This window comes from Anomaloglossus baeobatrachus, chromosome 2 (assembly GCF_048569485.1).
Source record: "Anomaloglossus baeobatrachus isolate aAnoBae1 chromosome 2, aAnoBae1.hap1, whole genome shotgun sequence".
Taxonomy (NCBI): Eukaryota; Metazoa; Chordata; class Amphibia; order Anura; family Aromobatidae; genus Anomaloglossus; species Anomaloglossus baeobatrachus.
The window spans coordinates 103,720,617-103,736,762 of NC_134354.1; the positions used below are offsets into that span (position 1 = coordinate 103,720,617).

Consider the following 16,146-nt stretch of genomic DNA (forward strand, 5'->3'; position numbering starts at 1 on the left):
TATCTTTGTTGCCCAGAGCAACCAATCTGATCACTGCTTTCATTTTACCACAGCAGTTTATATAATAAAAGCCAAGCTCTGATTGGTTCCTTTTTGATAAGAGGCCCTCTGCAAAATTGAAGCAACACTATGGCATTTTGGCACACAAACTCCTTAAAAAATAAGCAGGAAATGGTAGAAAATGCTTATTGCATACAGCAGTGTCCGACAATATTCATCTATGAAGATAGGAATAACCTTTCTATCGATTTTTCAGTTCACCCACTGTAGCATTAAAGGGAACCTGTCACCGGATGTTTATAGCGCTCACTTAACGGTCTCTAATGTGTATAATACCTAACGGTTATATTATGTGTATAATACCGAACGGTTGGTGCAGACCAGACTGGTCGGATGGGCGTCTCCGTTCTCCGGGTCCGCGCCTCCTCTTTCGGCCATCTTTGTCCTCCTTCTTCTGAAGCTAGGGTGGATGACTCATCCTACGTCATCTACACTAGCCGACAGTGAGGTCCTGTGCAGGCGCACTTTGATCTGCCCTGAGTAGGGCAGGTCAGAGTATTGTCGTGCGTCTGCGCGGAACCTCAATGTCTGCTTGTGTGTATGACGTGGAACCCGTCATCCACACTAGCTTCAGAAGAAGGACAAAGATGGCCGAAAGAGGAAGCGCAGACCCGGAGAACGGAGACACCCATCTGACCAGTCTGCTCGGCACCGACAGTTAGGTGAGTGTTATAAATAGGGATGATCGAATACTTTGATTATTCGGCTTCGTGAATATTTTCCAAATACCTCGCCGCTATTTGATTGTTCGCGAATATTTGATGCGCAATGTAAGTCTATCGGAAACCCGAATAACAACTATTCGGTACTATTCGGGCTTCCCATAGACTTACATTGCGCAACGAATAATCGAATTGCGGTGAGGTATTTGGAAAATATTCGCGAAGACTAATATTTGAGGTATTTGATCATCCCTAATTATAAACATCTGGTGACAGGTTCCCTTTAATGTGAATATTGATGTGGTTTTGTTTGTGATTAGTGATCTAAACCCATCATACGTCTACTGATTACATTCATCCCAGAATTAGAATTTGGAAAGCATTTGCGGCCAAGAAGTAAACACTTGTGCCTTATTTCCATCTCTAAGATCCTATCCCAATATGTAGTAGGTGTAATAATAATATTAGCAAATACCTCCAATTAGAAATGTGGTATAGTTCTCCTGATATAGCCATGTCTCTTATCTCATGTGCGGGGCATTGCTACTTATGCTTCCATGGTTATTTCCACTAATATACTGACCATTAGTTGCATGTGGTTGTAACCATGGATACCTTACCTGCAATGCCCTGCAAATAAGGTAACAGATATGGCTGTATGACGAGAACAATACAGCATTATTAATTGGAGTTATTTGCTATTACTATTACTATTACTATTACTATTACTAGTACTAGTACTACTACTACTACTAGTAGTACTACTACTACTACTACTACTACTACTACTACTACTTCTTTAACTCTTTAAAATATGTCGTCAAGATACTATTCATATTGCTTTCTGTTATTTTTAATAATCTGCATAATTCCCATTAAAAAAAAATTGAATTTCACCCGGAAAAACGCTGTTGACATACGCACGGGACTGCACTAATGAGTTATAGTCCTCGCTGGGTTTGTTTCTACTGTCTGACATATTGTCACAACTGAATCATCCTCTGTAGTCCTGTCTTAATTCCCATCATCAAGCATGCTGGTTACAAGTTTTCATTTTACAAGCCATTTTCTGTTCACTACGGTTATTCCTTGGTAGTTAATCATATAACTTAGCTGCGAGCTCTGCAGACTCCAAAGTGTCTGTCGACATGAAGGATTTCTTCAGAGTAGAGGGGAAGAAGGGGTTAATCCCGCACAATCCACCAAATAAGAAGTAGAAATGTTGATAAATAAATCACTCTTTTATTCCATAAGTCTACGCGTTTCAAGGTATAAAAACCTCTTCCTCAGGACCAGAATATCAACAATTTGATATTCTGGTCCTGAGGAAGAGGTTTTTATACATTGAAACGCGTAGACCTATGGAATAAAAGAGTGATTTATTTATCAACATTTCTACTTCTTATTTGGTGGATTGCGCGGGATTAACCCCTTCTTCCCCTCTACTCTGAAGACTTCTCCATGTGGGGCTGCGGCAGCCGCCATTATCTCATGCTGTCTGTGGTGGTTGTGATCCTTCACAACCTCATTTGGTGAGTGTATCTGGTAAAACCCTATCAGCGCTTCTGTTTTCTAGCTTTTAGACATGAAGGATTTGGTTGTTTTCACACCATTATTGCCCATGGATATAAATCTCTAAACTATTGCACAAAATTAATGGGAATGGACCTGCACTGAGGTCTTGATCAGCTATGGTGTTGTCTCGTTACAGGTGATGCACATGTTTAAAGGCTGCCGCAGAGAGGACACCTCCCCTCACGTGTACGGGGTGGCCCAAGCTGCATACTGGAACATGCTCATGACTCGTCAGGACCAGTCCATCGTCCTACTGGGGAGCAGTGGTTCTGGCAAGACTACAAGTTGCCAGCATGTTATCCAGTACCTGGCTACAGTGTCTGGCAGCACAGGAAAGATTTTTTCAGGTATAGAGTTATAGCCAAATAACACTTTGAAAACAATTGCAAGGTATACATAAAAAATGGACATTACGCGTGCTCTGTATGGGATTTACACTAATGTATGTAGTGTGTGCTCCATTGTTCATCCATGGACCAATGTTTGCCCATGTCCGCACTGAAAGAAGTTACACTATGAACTAGTCTGGTCCAATTTATGGATCTCGACACTTATGTGCCAAATTTTGATAAAGTGGCATTTCCTCGTTAGGTTTTGTAAAATATAGTCGATTTTTATTCTATAGAGTTTGCTTTTACTTTTGTAACAATTAATTCCTGTATGAATTTAGGAACTTATAAAAGTATATTGTCTTGATTTTCATAGCTGAAAAATGGCAAGCTGTATATACCATCCTGGAAGCATTTGGAAATAGTGGCTCAAGTCTGAATGCAAATGCCACACGGTTCTCCCAGATCATTTCTCTGGACTTCGACCAGGCTGGACAGGTGGCCTCTGCTACTATACAGGTGAGAGACAGGAGCATGAGCTTCAGGTCACAATGAAGAACCTTTTAGATAAAATATGCTTGAACCTGTCTAATGTGCTTTTTGGCTTTCAGCAATTGGATACAGAGTAGCTTGTGCACAGACTTACAAATTTGTAACTAGAAGCGTAACAATGACTATTTATCATCACTGGCAAAGGAAAAACCTTTCATGAGGCACTATGCTCACATTTGTAAGCACTACAAATTGTTAAATACAAAAAAAGCTATCCTGAGGCTCCCCCAATGAGCAGCGCTAGCAAGGGGCTCCTCCCCATGGATGGCACTAGCAAGGGGCTCTCCCAAACTCCACCCCCCACTGACTGCACTAGCAAGGGGTTCCCCCCATGGACAGCGCCAGGAAGGAACTTACCCCGCGGACGGCGCTAGCTTTGAGCTTCTTCCAATAGATTGCGCTAGCCAGGTGCTCATCCTGCGGTTTACAGGGACCACAATAGGTTTCGACTTAAATTTATGATAATGATGCTGTTTGTTGCCCTTTCTTCTGTGTGAAGGCTTGGACTCTATAAGGGTTTGATTATACAGTTTTAGATGGATTTTTCAGCTCCTTATTGGTGCAGATTTTGTGTATAAGCTGGTTTTTTTTTTTCCACTTGATTTCATTAGGAAATTTTAAGCCTTTTGACAAACACGCAAAATAATTGCACCACATCCAAATGAACGCAAAGCTTATTACAAACTGACTTGAAAAACATTTTGCTGCAGATTATATGTGTCAAATTTCTCTTTGCAAAAATAAAAAATGAACTATGAGTCTAGCCTTTTTTTTCTGCAATTTAAAACAAACTGGAACCTAAAACTATCCAGACCCTTGTCACTTGAGGTCTTGGTTTGCTGCAGCTGGAACCTTGGATTAGGAGCATAATTGGTTCCGGGAGTGCGCTCTTAAACCAAGTTACTCTTATGTCAAAGCGAATTTTTCCATAGGAGATAATTGAAACACAGACAATTCGTTCCACAACTCAAAAATATTTGCTGTATTTATTCAAATTTATTACAGCAATACAAAATAATGTACTATATTCATATACAATTACAGTACACTAATACAAAATGCTGTACAGTAAAAAACAAAAATTAAACTGTACTTTAGCTTACAATAGAATTGTTGGTGTGCGAGAGATACAGTACAAGCAATGTGCTGCACTGGTTATCAATAAGAAAGTACAAGACTGTATCCACAAATGCAAATTGATAGACATGCTATATAGTATATACTGTACAATGGTATACTGTATACAGTACATATGGACAGAAAGTTACCTCCAGAGCGGGTCAGAGCGTGGTGAGAGGACAGAACTGGAAGTGTGCACGGTGACTATTTGCTCTTATTGCAAAGCATTGCTCATAAACAGAGTTACAAATTTGTAAAAAGCTTTGCTTGTCTTGCAAAACGCTCTCAAACCAAGTTACTCTTAATCCAAGGTTCCACTGTATATTAAACTAACACTGACATTTGTGTATATTTCAGACTATGCTTTTGGAGAAACTCCGAGTGGCCAGACGTCCAGAAAATGAAGCAACATTCAATGCCTTCTACTACCTCCTGGCTGGGGCGGACACCACGCTCCGGTAACTCTAACAAGCTGAATTTTGCTATTGAACTTTGCACATTATCCATCATTCTGGAACAGAAGAGATACGGTTCTTGCATTTTTAACTACTGTGTTGGTCTCCTAAGAATTCTGAGCTTATATTCAAATTTGGTGTTTTATAATCCACACAGTTCATCCTATTTAACGAAGAGCTGTGTTATCAAATGCAGGCAGGATCCTTTGAGTTGATCACTTAGCGTGTGCACTGCACAGAGAACTAAAAATTCCTTTTGGACCAAAACATAATCATGTCATTTATATTCAATTTGTGACTTGGAAACATTTTTCCCCAAAGAAAAAAAATGTAAGATAAGTCAATTGCTTCTCTCAGAAGTCTACTGTATACGATTTATACACTGAATGCCATAACACGGCATGCTGCAAGCTACTTCCAGGGACTTGTTTTCTTTAGGTAGCCCACTTGTTGTCTAAATCCATTGGGGGGGTATTTACGAAGACTGATGTTTCATAAACCAGTCTGAAGTCAGTCCGCTTCTTTAGAGCTGCTCAGCTGTTAATAAATTTGTTTCTGGCATAAATGATTGTAAATTTGTCAGGTTGCAGTTGGAAACGTCAGGTTGCAGTTGGAAATGTTCCTCCCCTTCAAAATTGAGAAAAGCCGCAAAACAGAAGTAGGCTAGATTTTACACCAGAATCGTGGAGTATATGCCTTGTTAAATCCTCTGTGAAGGGAATTTGGCGCGCAGCATGAACTCCCCAACCCCCCCTCCCCCCCGACAATCTTTGACTGGTACTACGATATATTAAAGAGAACCTGATATCCGATCTATGGGCAGCATGTATTAGGCACTGCTTGCATGATTACAGTTGGGTATGTTTGACAGTGAAATGCTGGGGCGTGTTAGCCAGAAAAATACCTTACAGGCTACCCGGGGTCAAGCTGCATGGGTGACTAGTCCGATAGGCAAGTGCCCGGTGGCTTCTCCATGCCGACTGCCCTTGAGTGAGTAGTAGAGCTGGGTGTCAAGCCGCGCCAATGACCAACAGATCATGAAGGTTGAAGATTAATGTTGCTTTATTTTATTACAGGTCAACGCATTTCGGGAGACTCTGCTCCCTTCCTCAGGACAGACTGGTAAAGAACATCAAATCAGGGATTTGATGTTCTTTGCCAGTCTGTCCTGAGGAAGGGAGCAGAGTCTCCTGAAACGCATTGACCTGTGATAAAATAAAGCAACATTAATCTTCAACCTTCATGATCTGTTGGTCATTGGCGCAGCTTGACACCCAGCTCTACTACTCTCTGTTATCTGCCAACGTGAGGACCGCTGCCGTGGCTTGGAGTTACATGCTGTTATAGGAGTTGTGACTTTCACAACCCCTATAGGTGAGTAGGACTATCCCCTTCCTAATACCGCATATGTGACGGTCACTCAATTTAGACAGAAGACACAGAACCCTCGTTCTCATGATTGTTGGGTCCCCGGCAATCAGACTAATCCCCTATCTTGATGAAATGTGGTCAGTTGTAATTGTGGGTCAACCCCTTGATGTTTTAGTTGCCTCAATTGGAGTTGTGGGGTAAGAGATTCCCTTCCTCGTTTTGAGATGGGTCAGATGTGACTTGTTTGTTGTGCTATTTTATCCTTTATTTAGACAGACACCATTATCCGACTTGCCATCTGCACTTCTATGTTGCACACCTTCCTCCAGGTGGCATTTTATTAGTCGTATTGTAACATCATTTATAACTTTCTGTTAATGCTTGTTCTATTTTGTGTCTAAAGGCCCCTTTACACACTGCAACATCGCAAACGACATCGCTGTAACGTCACCGGTTTTGTGACGTAATAGCGACCTCCCCAGCGACATTGCAGTGTGTGAAACACATCAGCGACCTGGCCCCTGCTGTGAAGTTGCTGATCGCTACAAATCGTTCAGGACCATTCTTTGGTCCTTTGTTTCCCGCTGTGCAGCATGATCGCTAGCAAGTCTCAGTGTGTAAAAGGGACTTAAATGTGCAGGCAGCAGGAGCCGGCTTCTGCGGACACTGGTAACCACGGTAAACATCGGGTAACCAAGAAGCCCTGTCCTTGGTTACCCGATATTTACCTTCGTTACCAGCCTCCGCCGCTCTCACTGTCTGTGCCGGCTCCTGCTCTGTGCACGTGTAGCAGAGTACACATCGGGTAATTAACCCCATGTGTGCTGTAACTAGGAGAGCAGGGAGGCAGCGTTAAGCAGTGTGCGCTGCTCCCTGCTCTCTGCACGTGTAGCTGCAGCACATATCGGGTAATTAACCCGATGTGTACTGTAGCTAGGAGAGCAGGGAGCCAGCGCTAAGCAGTGTGCACTGCTCCCTGCTCTCTGCACGTGTAGCTGCGTGCGCTGGTAACCAAGGTAAATATCGGGTTGGTTACCCGATATTTACCTTAGTTGCCAAGCGCAGCATCGCTTCAGTGCGTCGCTGCTGGCTGGGGGCTGGTCACTGGTTGCTGGTGAGATCTGCCTGTTTGACAGCTCACCAGCAACCCGTGTAGCGATGCTCCAGCGATCCCTGCCAGGTCAGGTTGCTGGTGGGATCGCTGGAGCGTCTGACTGTGTGACCTCTCACCAGCAACTTACCAGCGATCCCTATCAGGTTGGATCGTTGTTGGGATCGCTGGTAAGTTGTTTAGTGTGACGGTACCTTTAGATTTAAGATTCTTCTATAAGGCTCTGTGTGCACTAGTGCGTTTTACCCGCGGATTTGCCGCGGAAATTTCTTGAGAAATGTCTGCAATCTTTGTGCAGACATTTCCCAGCAAATTCTATTAGAAAAAAAAAATAGCTGTGCGCACTGTGTGGATTTTTCTCAAGAAATTTCCTTAAGACGAATTTCTCGAGAAAATTTCTTGAGAAAATGAGCATGTGAATTCTTTTCCGCAGGTACCCTGCGGATTTCAGCAGTACAGCCTGCAAAATCCGCAAGGAACCACCCGCGGGAAAATCGCGGCAAATCCGCATGCGGATTTGGTGCGGATTTTTTCCGGAGGCCCGGAAATCTTTCACTCCCAGAAGTTTCTCAAGAAATTTTCTTGTGAAACTTCACATTTCTAGTGCGCACAAAGCCTAAAGACTTTTCTGAAATGTAATTCTTTGTTACAGAAAGTCTTCCTGTTGCTTCTAATGATTCTTTGTTATTAGAGCAGAGCAGTAAATTTCCTCCAGTGTGTCCCTGGTCTTTATGTAGTCTCGCTGTTTGACCCTGAATAACTAGGACTTGTAACGTGTTCACAAAACCTTTCAGGGGTTCTGTCTGAGATCGTCAGACTTTCTTGTAGTTATGCCAAAAAGAATAATGCAGCCTGTAATTCTGTTGTCAAGATCAGAAATAGAAGAACCAGTATTAAATTTAATCGGATCTGTCCGCATCCTTTTGGTTATTCAGTGGACAGTGAGCATGGCCTTTGTCCTAACCAAGCTAGTTTTCCTGCTTTGCACTGATGAGTGGCAAACACCCCAAAACACGTGTCTGCAAATGGAGTTAATAGTTTGGCTTCTTTATCCAAATTCATGTGACGATGCCCTTTAAAAGGTTGATAGTAAGTTTTAAGTTTGCTGCAGCTAATAGATGAAATTAAAGTTCCTGTACTCTTCCTCACTTAGGAGGTGGTTTGCGTATTTATATTCCTAGAGCAGTGGATGGCCTATAAGGCCCCTTTCACACATCATCAGTTTTTTGCCATCAGTCACAATCAGTCAAATTTTGAAAAAAAAAAACGGATCCGGCGACTGATGCCACTGGATCCGTTTTTTTCTCATCGACTTATATTAGCAACAGATTGCGACGGATGGCCTCACATTTCATCTGTCATTTGACAGATCCGTCGAAAAATGTTTGTCGTCTGGCAGAGACGACGGCCAAAGTAATGTTCTTTCTGTACGTTGAAAAAACGGACAGCGACGGATCCGTCACCGTTTGTCGTTTGGTAGATTGGAAGCCTATGGGCGCAGGATCCATTGTCATCCGTCAAATGACAGAATCCGGCGACGGATTCCATTTTTTTTAACAGAGCATGCTCCAATTTATTATTTAGCCCCCAGCTAATCAGGTCCGTCGCATCAGTTTAGCCAACCGATCCGTCACGATAACGGATTGTGACTGATGGCAAAAAACTGATGTGTGAAAGGGGCCTAAGTCTTCATACTGCGCCTTGTCGCTCTCCACAAGAAGCAACACTAGCTCTTAAACAGAATCCATGTCGCTAGTGTGAAAATAGCCTTAGGCTCTGTGCGCACTGGGAAATGAAATTTCCTTGAGAAAATTCCGCATGCTCTCAAAGATTACCGCACCCGCGGTAAAAAACCGCGGGAAACCGCACCTGAAAACCGCATGCGGTTTGCCGCGGCTTGCTGCGGTTTTACCGCAGTATTATTCGCGGTATTGCCGCGGTATTGCCGCGTGCGGGTTGGGATGTGCTTTATTGCATTCAATGCAATAAAGCACATTGAAAAAAAAAAAAAAAAAAGTCATTTAATTCTGAGATAGTAGATAGATAGATAGATAGATAAAGAGACAGAAGAATAGATAGAGGGATAGATAGATGACAGATCGCTGCATTTCCCACGGTCGGCAGTGAGTTCACATTACCGGCCGTGGGAAATGACCGGTAATTACCTCTGCTGTCTGCTGCATTCAGCCTGTGTCTGTGACAGTCGCGGCTGGATGTCAGCAGTGCAGGACGCCGGAGCCGGAGCTGTGGATTATGCCGGAGCTGTGTGGATTACGCCGGAGTTTTGTTGCGGGAGGGGTTAATAAAATGGTGAACGAGGCTTGTTGGTTTTATTTAAAATAAAGGATTTTTCGGTGTTTGTGTTTTTTTTCACTTTACTTACGGGTTGATCATGTCAGCTGTCACATAGACGCTGCCATGATCAAGCCTGGGGTTAATGGCGGTGATCCCCCATCACCATTAACCCCTTGTTATATTACCCTGACCGCCACTGCTACACGGCGGCAGGAAGAGCCGAGGACACTCCCGGTGCTGCCGCATAATGTATGCGACAGTCCTGGGGCAGCTGCGGCTGATATTCTCGGCTGCCGGAGGGGGAGTGAGGCGGGGGACATTACCCCTGCCCCTCTCCCTCCCCAGCCTGAGGATACCGGGCCGCCGCTGTGTGCTTACCTCGGCTGGACGGTAAATATGCAGCGGAGCCCACGTTCTTTTTTTTTTTTCTATATTTCCGTTTTCTTTCTATGTGTGTTCTATGTGTCTGTGTCTATGTGTTCTATGTCTGTGATGTGTGTGTTTACTCTCTGCACGGCTTCCTCTTCCTGTAATGACATCACTTCCCTGCAAAACCGCAAGCAAGTGATGTACATTACCGGAGGTAAACCTCAAAATACCGCAGGGAATAACGCAGGAAAACGCAGTGAACCGCACAGAATTTGCTGCCTGCGTTATTCCCTGCGGGATTTCACGATTGCATTGGAGTCAATGGAGTGAAATCCCGCAGCGATGTGCGGAAAAGAAGTGACATGCACTTGTTTTTGCTGCGGGATTCCCGCAGCAAAACATGCAGCTGTCAAATTCCGCCCAGTGCGCACAGGATTTTTTTTCTCCATAGGATTTGCTGGTGATTCACTGCAGAGATGTTATGAACATTTTCTGCAGTGAAACATGCAGCAAATCCGCGAAAAATCCGCGGCAAAATCCGGTAAGTGCGCACATAGCCTTAAAGGAGTATTGGGACATATGGAAGTAACAGTAGGTTTATTGACAAGTCAATCCCTCTATTAAGCATACGAGAAAACATATACAAAGAGTTGCTTTGTAGGTCTGGGCTTGTCAGAGTATACCACAGCTGCCCACCGTTTGTGCTACGTGTAGCCACCTTTCCTCAGCTGTGATGTTTGTAGAGATGAGTACTAAGTAGACACTTTACTTGGTGATAACAAGCTGATTAGGCTATGTGAACATGCTGCAGATTTGGTGCAGACATTTTCTGTGTCAAATCTGCACCTTCTGGCAGAAAAAAATGCATAAAAAAATCCATCCAGTTTTGGCGCAGTTTTTTTTTCCCATGCTATTTTTTAGTAAATTCAATGGCTGGAAGGGCTAAAAAATGCAGGAAAAAGAGCATCAAAAATTGACATGCTGCAGATTTTTTTTCTGCATCAAAATCTGCAAGAAATCTCCAAGGAAAAAAAATGCAACTTTGGCACAGAACTTCAGAAATGTCACTCTGCTGGCTTCAGAAAAGGCGTGCAGATTTTGTGGGGGGAAAAAAAACCTCTACATAAAGAAAAGCTTCAAAAGCCACATTGTGTGCGCAAGGCCTTAATGGGGCCTGTGCGTATGGTGCATTTTTTGAGGAACCTGCATGCCTATCCTGATTTGGTGCAGAAAAAAATCGGCAGAATGTCAATTGCTGGCCCTGTGGTTTTTAGCCCTTCAAGCCATTGCCTTTGCTAAAAAAAAACCAAACAAACCTGCATTAGTTTTTTGGCGCTTTTTTTTTTTATTTTCTGCCAGAAGGTGCAGATTTGATGCAGAAAATGTCTGCACCAAATCTACAGCATGTGTGCACATAGCCTTTGTGTCTGAGAGGTGGGGTCCCATGCAGTCGGCGTTCTGTAATGGTAAATCTCTCGTACACGATTATAAGCTATTGCATACTTTGTAGCATTGCTATAAATTAATTAATTATGCTTGAATAAATTTTTTCTTTACTCCTGCAGGACAGAGCTTCATCTCAACCACTTAGCAGAAAACAATGTGTTTGGTATTACATCCAAGGTAAGCAGTGATGGTAAGGTCTTGTTCAGACGGGCATGTTTTAGGTCCATGTGTGCGATTGGACTACAGAAGGACAGCACGTGGATCAATGCTACCAATGTGCCAGTGCAGAACAGAACCGGGCCGGCCACAGAAGGCGGCTCCTGCACCCATCGGTGATGCAGACATGCATACGGGGTGCACAAGGGGTCAAACATGGCAATTTGCAGACGAGAATGGCCTGATTTTTTTTTTTTTGTTTTGCCGGCTGAACCTAAAGCCTGCTTTACACCATACGATCCAGCATACGATATCGTATGCGATCGTACCCACCCCCATCGTATGTGCGGCACGTTCAATTTGTTGAACGTGTCACACAAACTAATAACCCCCCGTCACATGTACTTACCCATCCATACGACCTTGATGTGGGCGGCGAACGTCCACTTCCTGGAGTGGGAGGGACGGTCGGCGTCACATCGACGTCACGCGGCAGCCGGCCAATAGAAGCGGAGTGGCGGAGATGAGCAGGACGTAAACATTCCGCCCAGCTCTTTCCTTCCGCATTGCTGGCAGGAGCCGCAGGACGTAGGTGAGATCTGTTCATCGTTCCCGGGGTGTCACACACTGCGATGTGCGCTACCCGGGGTACGATGAACAACCTGACGTTCAATTTTTAGGAATTGAACGACGTGCGTGCGATGAACGTTTTACCGTTCAATCGCACATAGCTGTTACATGCTACAATGTACCTTACGATGCCGGATGTTCTGCACTTACGACGTGACCCCACCGACACATCGTAAGATATATTGTAGCGTGTAAAGCGGGCTTAAGCCAATAATGAGACATGCTAGTATAATTCTATCTGGGACGAGGGTTAAAGCCCGTATTATGGTAGTCACCTCTATTGTACCTGTCACAGCTGAGCAGACTCTGCATATTCAGTCTATTACAGCATTGAAGCAGTAATTGGCTGTAGATGTAAGTATCCGGAGTGAGGACTCGCTGCATTGTGAATCGTATTCATACTATAACCTTGTGTCTGTGATTAGTTATAAATACGAGACGTCTGCTGCTCACCTTATTCAGCACCGTATTGTCCACGGCTGATTCAGCTGCTTATTTTTTAAATGAAGCAGAATTTATGAAGAAGATGACTTCTTATCTAACATTGCTATACGAATGTATAGACCTAGCAGTATGTGACATGGAATAATGTAATACAAACTAGGTGATGGGACAAGTGAATATCGAAAATTGCTTCAAACAATATATATAGAGGGAGAAGCTAAGGACGTAACATGAGATATGGGCAAAATACAGCAAAAACATAGCCATTGCCTTAAGGCACCGTCACACTTAGCGACGCTCCAGCGATCCCACCAGCGATCTGACCTGGCGTCGCTGGTGAGCAGTCAATCAGGCAGATCTCCACAGCGATCAGAGATTAGCCAGCAGCGACCCGTGTAACGACGCTGTGCTTGGTAACCATAGTACACATCGGGTTACTAAGCAAAGCGCTTTGCTTATAGTTACCCGATGTGTACCTTGGCTACGTGTGCAGGGAGCAGGGAGCCGGCTTCTAGAAGCTGCGGATGCTGGTAACCAAGGTAAATATCGGGTAACCAAGCAAAGCGCTTTGCTTGGTTACCCGATGTGTACCTTGGTTACCAGCGTCCGCAGAAGCCGACTCCCTGCTCCCTGCACATTCAGATCGTTGCTCTCTCGTTGTCAAACACAGCGATGTGTGCTTCACAGCGGGAGAGCAACGACCAAAAAATGGTCCAGGACATTCAGCAACGACCGGTGACCTCACAGCAGGGGCCAGGTTGTTGCTGAATGTCACACACAGCAACATCGCTAGCAACATCGCTGTTGTGTCACAAAAACCGTGACTCAGCAGCGATGTCGCTAGCGATGTCTCTTAGTGAGACGTGGCCTTTAAGGAGCCTAATGGCTTATAATTGCCTCCATAGGATTCCACTGTAATGTCCATTGCTTTGAGGGGAAGAATATTCCTGCGTATAAGGCTGTTCCTATTCTTACAAAATAGGATTGCGATACAATTGTGACCTGAACCTTTCCAATATAAGGGTATGCTCACACAGGGCTCTTTTGGTGTGTTTTTGCTGCCTTTTTTAGCTGCAGATATGCCTTGGTTTTATGCAAATTCATGCTAATAAAAAGCTGCTTTTTACAGTCCCAGCAAAGTTTGAGATTTCTGAAATCTCATGCACAAACACACACAAACCTGCAGATTTTTTTCCTGCCTGTTTTGTCAAATACCTGCGTTTTTGCTGCAGATTTCAAAGAATGAACATGTCAATTCTTTGCAACGTTTGTTTTTTCTTTGATACAACGAATTTTGTAGAAAAAACGCCACTAAAAACGCAGATGACTCAAAGGAGATTTTCTATCACAAGATCAGGTTTTGGTCAGGAAAAAAAAACTTGCCAAAAAAGCCTTGTGTGAACATAGCCTTACAGTGCAACCACTAGGACAAGATGCTCTCCTGTGATATCTCAGCATTGGAATATATATGTGCATATCATGGCTTACGCCAGTCACCTAACCAAGAAGTAGGCACCGATGGATTCAGTCTGGAAGGTCTGAACGTTATATTGCCATGCAGAACTGGATACCTGGGAGGAGAACAACTCACTCCGCTCACAGCTAATCTGCAATGTCAGATAGTTGAAGTCAAATTTAGAGACCCTCAAACTTTGCTTCTGGTGTTGTGTACTACTAGACAATCTCAGCTTAGCAATTCAGGACCCCAATTCTGATAAGCAGTGTATATTTGCCTCCCACAGCGGAGCCGTTCCTGCGATGTTTGCAGCGCTGTTCCTGGTGGATGAATGTCACTTATTGTGTCTGCTGTAACCAGCGATCAGCTGCTGTTTGACTCCAGCTCATCAATACGACATCAAGATAGAGAAGAAGAAATAATAAAGGCTGCATCCAAACAGCGGGCGTTAATGGACTGCAGCGGTCACATGTCACAACAAAGTCACATCACCCGCCAGGAATAGGAGATGACATTACAGGAAAAGCAACGCTATGAGAGGGGAGTAAATATATATACTTATATATATATACTATATATATATATACTATATATATATATATACTATATATATATATACTATATATATATATAATATATATATATATATATATATATATATATATATATATATATATATATATATATATATATATCTCTATATTATATATATATATATATATATATATTTTTAACCTGGGGTCCTGAATTGATTAGGCAGGAATTCTCTAGTAGTTCACAAACACATTTTAAGGTCCTGTACACACTGATTATGACACAATCACAGTTCAAGTAGAGCTGATCTGTGCTTTGTGTTCCCGACATTGTCTTTTCAGACAGGTAAAACAACGCAGACTGTTATGTTTCTATTATCGTTTGAAAAGACTGATGCTGATGGAAACCAGCAAGTCCATCTGAACGCATCGTGACATTGATGAATCTAACTAATCCTCAAAAATGGAACATAAGAGCATAAGTGTGAAAGACTTTAAAGGTACTGTCACACTAAAGGCCCAGTCACACACAACGACTTACCAGCGATCCCGAAAACGATGCGACCTGATAGGGATCGCAGGTAAGTCGCTGGGAGGTCGCAGGTGAGATGTCACACAGTCAGATCTTACCAGCGATGCAGGAACAATACAGGTCACAGTAGCGACCTGTATAACGATCTCAGCAGTCACTGTGACCCTGTCACACAGTGTCACACAGCGATGTGTCCTGCCCAGCAGGACATCGGCTTTGAAGAAAATGAACCTGGACCATTCTGCAACGATTAGTGATCTCACAGCAGGGGCCTGATCGCTGGTAGATGTCACACATAACAAGATCACTAACGGGATCGCTACTGCGTCACCAAAATGGTGACTCATCTGCGATCTCGCTAGCAATCTCGTTATGTGTGACAGTACCTTAAGCGACGCTCCAGTGATCCCACCAGCAACCTGACCTGGCAGGGATCGCTGGAGCGTCACTACACGGGTTGCTGGTGAGCTGTCACACAGGCAGATCTCACCAGCAACCAGTGACCAGCCCCCAGCCAGCAGCGACGCGTGGAAGCGATGCTGCGCTTGGTAACGAAGGTAAATATCGGGTAACCAACCCGATATTTACCTTGGTTACCAGCGCACACCGCTTAGCGCTGGCTCCCTGCACTCCTAGCCAGAGTACACATCAGGTAATTAAAGTAGTCTGGCTATGTGTGCACAGAGCAGGAGCCGGCACTGGCAGCGTGAGAGCGGCGGACGCTGGAAACGAAGGTAAATATCGGGTAACCAAGGTAAGGGCTTCTTGGTTACCCGATATTTACATTGGTTACCAGCGTCTGCAGAAGCCGGCTCCTGCTGCCTGCACATTTAGTTGTTGCTCTGTCGCTGTCACACACAGTGATCTGTGCTTCACAGCGGGAGAGCAACAACTAAAAAATGGCCCAGGACATTCAGCAACAACCAACGACCTCACAGCAGGGGCCAGGTTGTTGCTGGATGTCACACTAAGCAACATCGCTAGCAACATCGCTGCTGAGGCACGACTTTTGTGATGTAACAGCGATGTTGCTAGCGATGTTGTTTAGTGA

General features: G+C 44.0%; 1 protein-coding gene across 1 annotated transcript in view; it reads left to right on the top strand.

The window, feature by feature from the left end:
- MYO18A (myosin XVIIIA) overlaps positions 1-16,146 on the top strand; it is a 538,612-nt gene that overhangs the window by 193,612 nt on the left and 328,854 nt on the right. The window contains exons 12-15 of the mRNA XM_075333424.1: positions 2,434-2,644; positions 3,003-3,145; positions 4,655-4,755; positions 11,464-11,521. Coding sequence (XP_075189539.1) covers positions 2,434-2,644; positions 3,003-3,145; positions 4,655-4,755; positions 11,464-11,521 — 513 coding nt within the window. The remainder of the gene's footprint in view (positions 1-2,433; positions 2,645-3,002; positions 3,146-4,654; positions 4,756-11,463; positions 11,522-16,146) is intronic.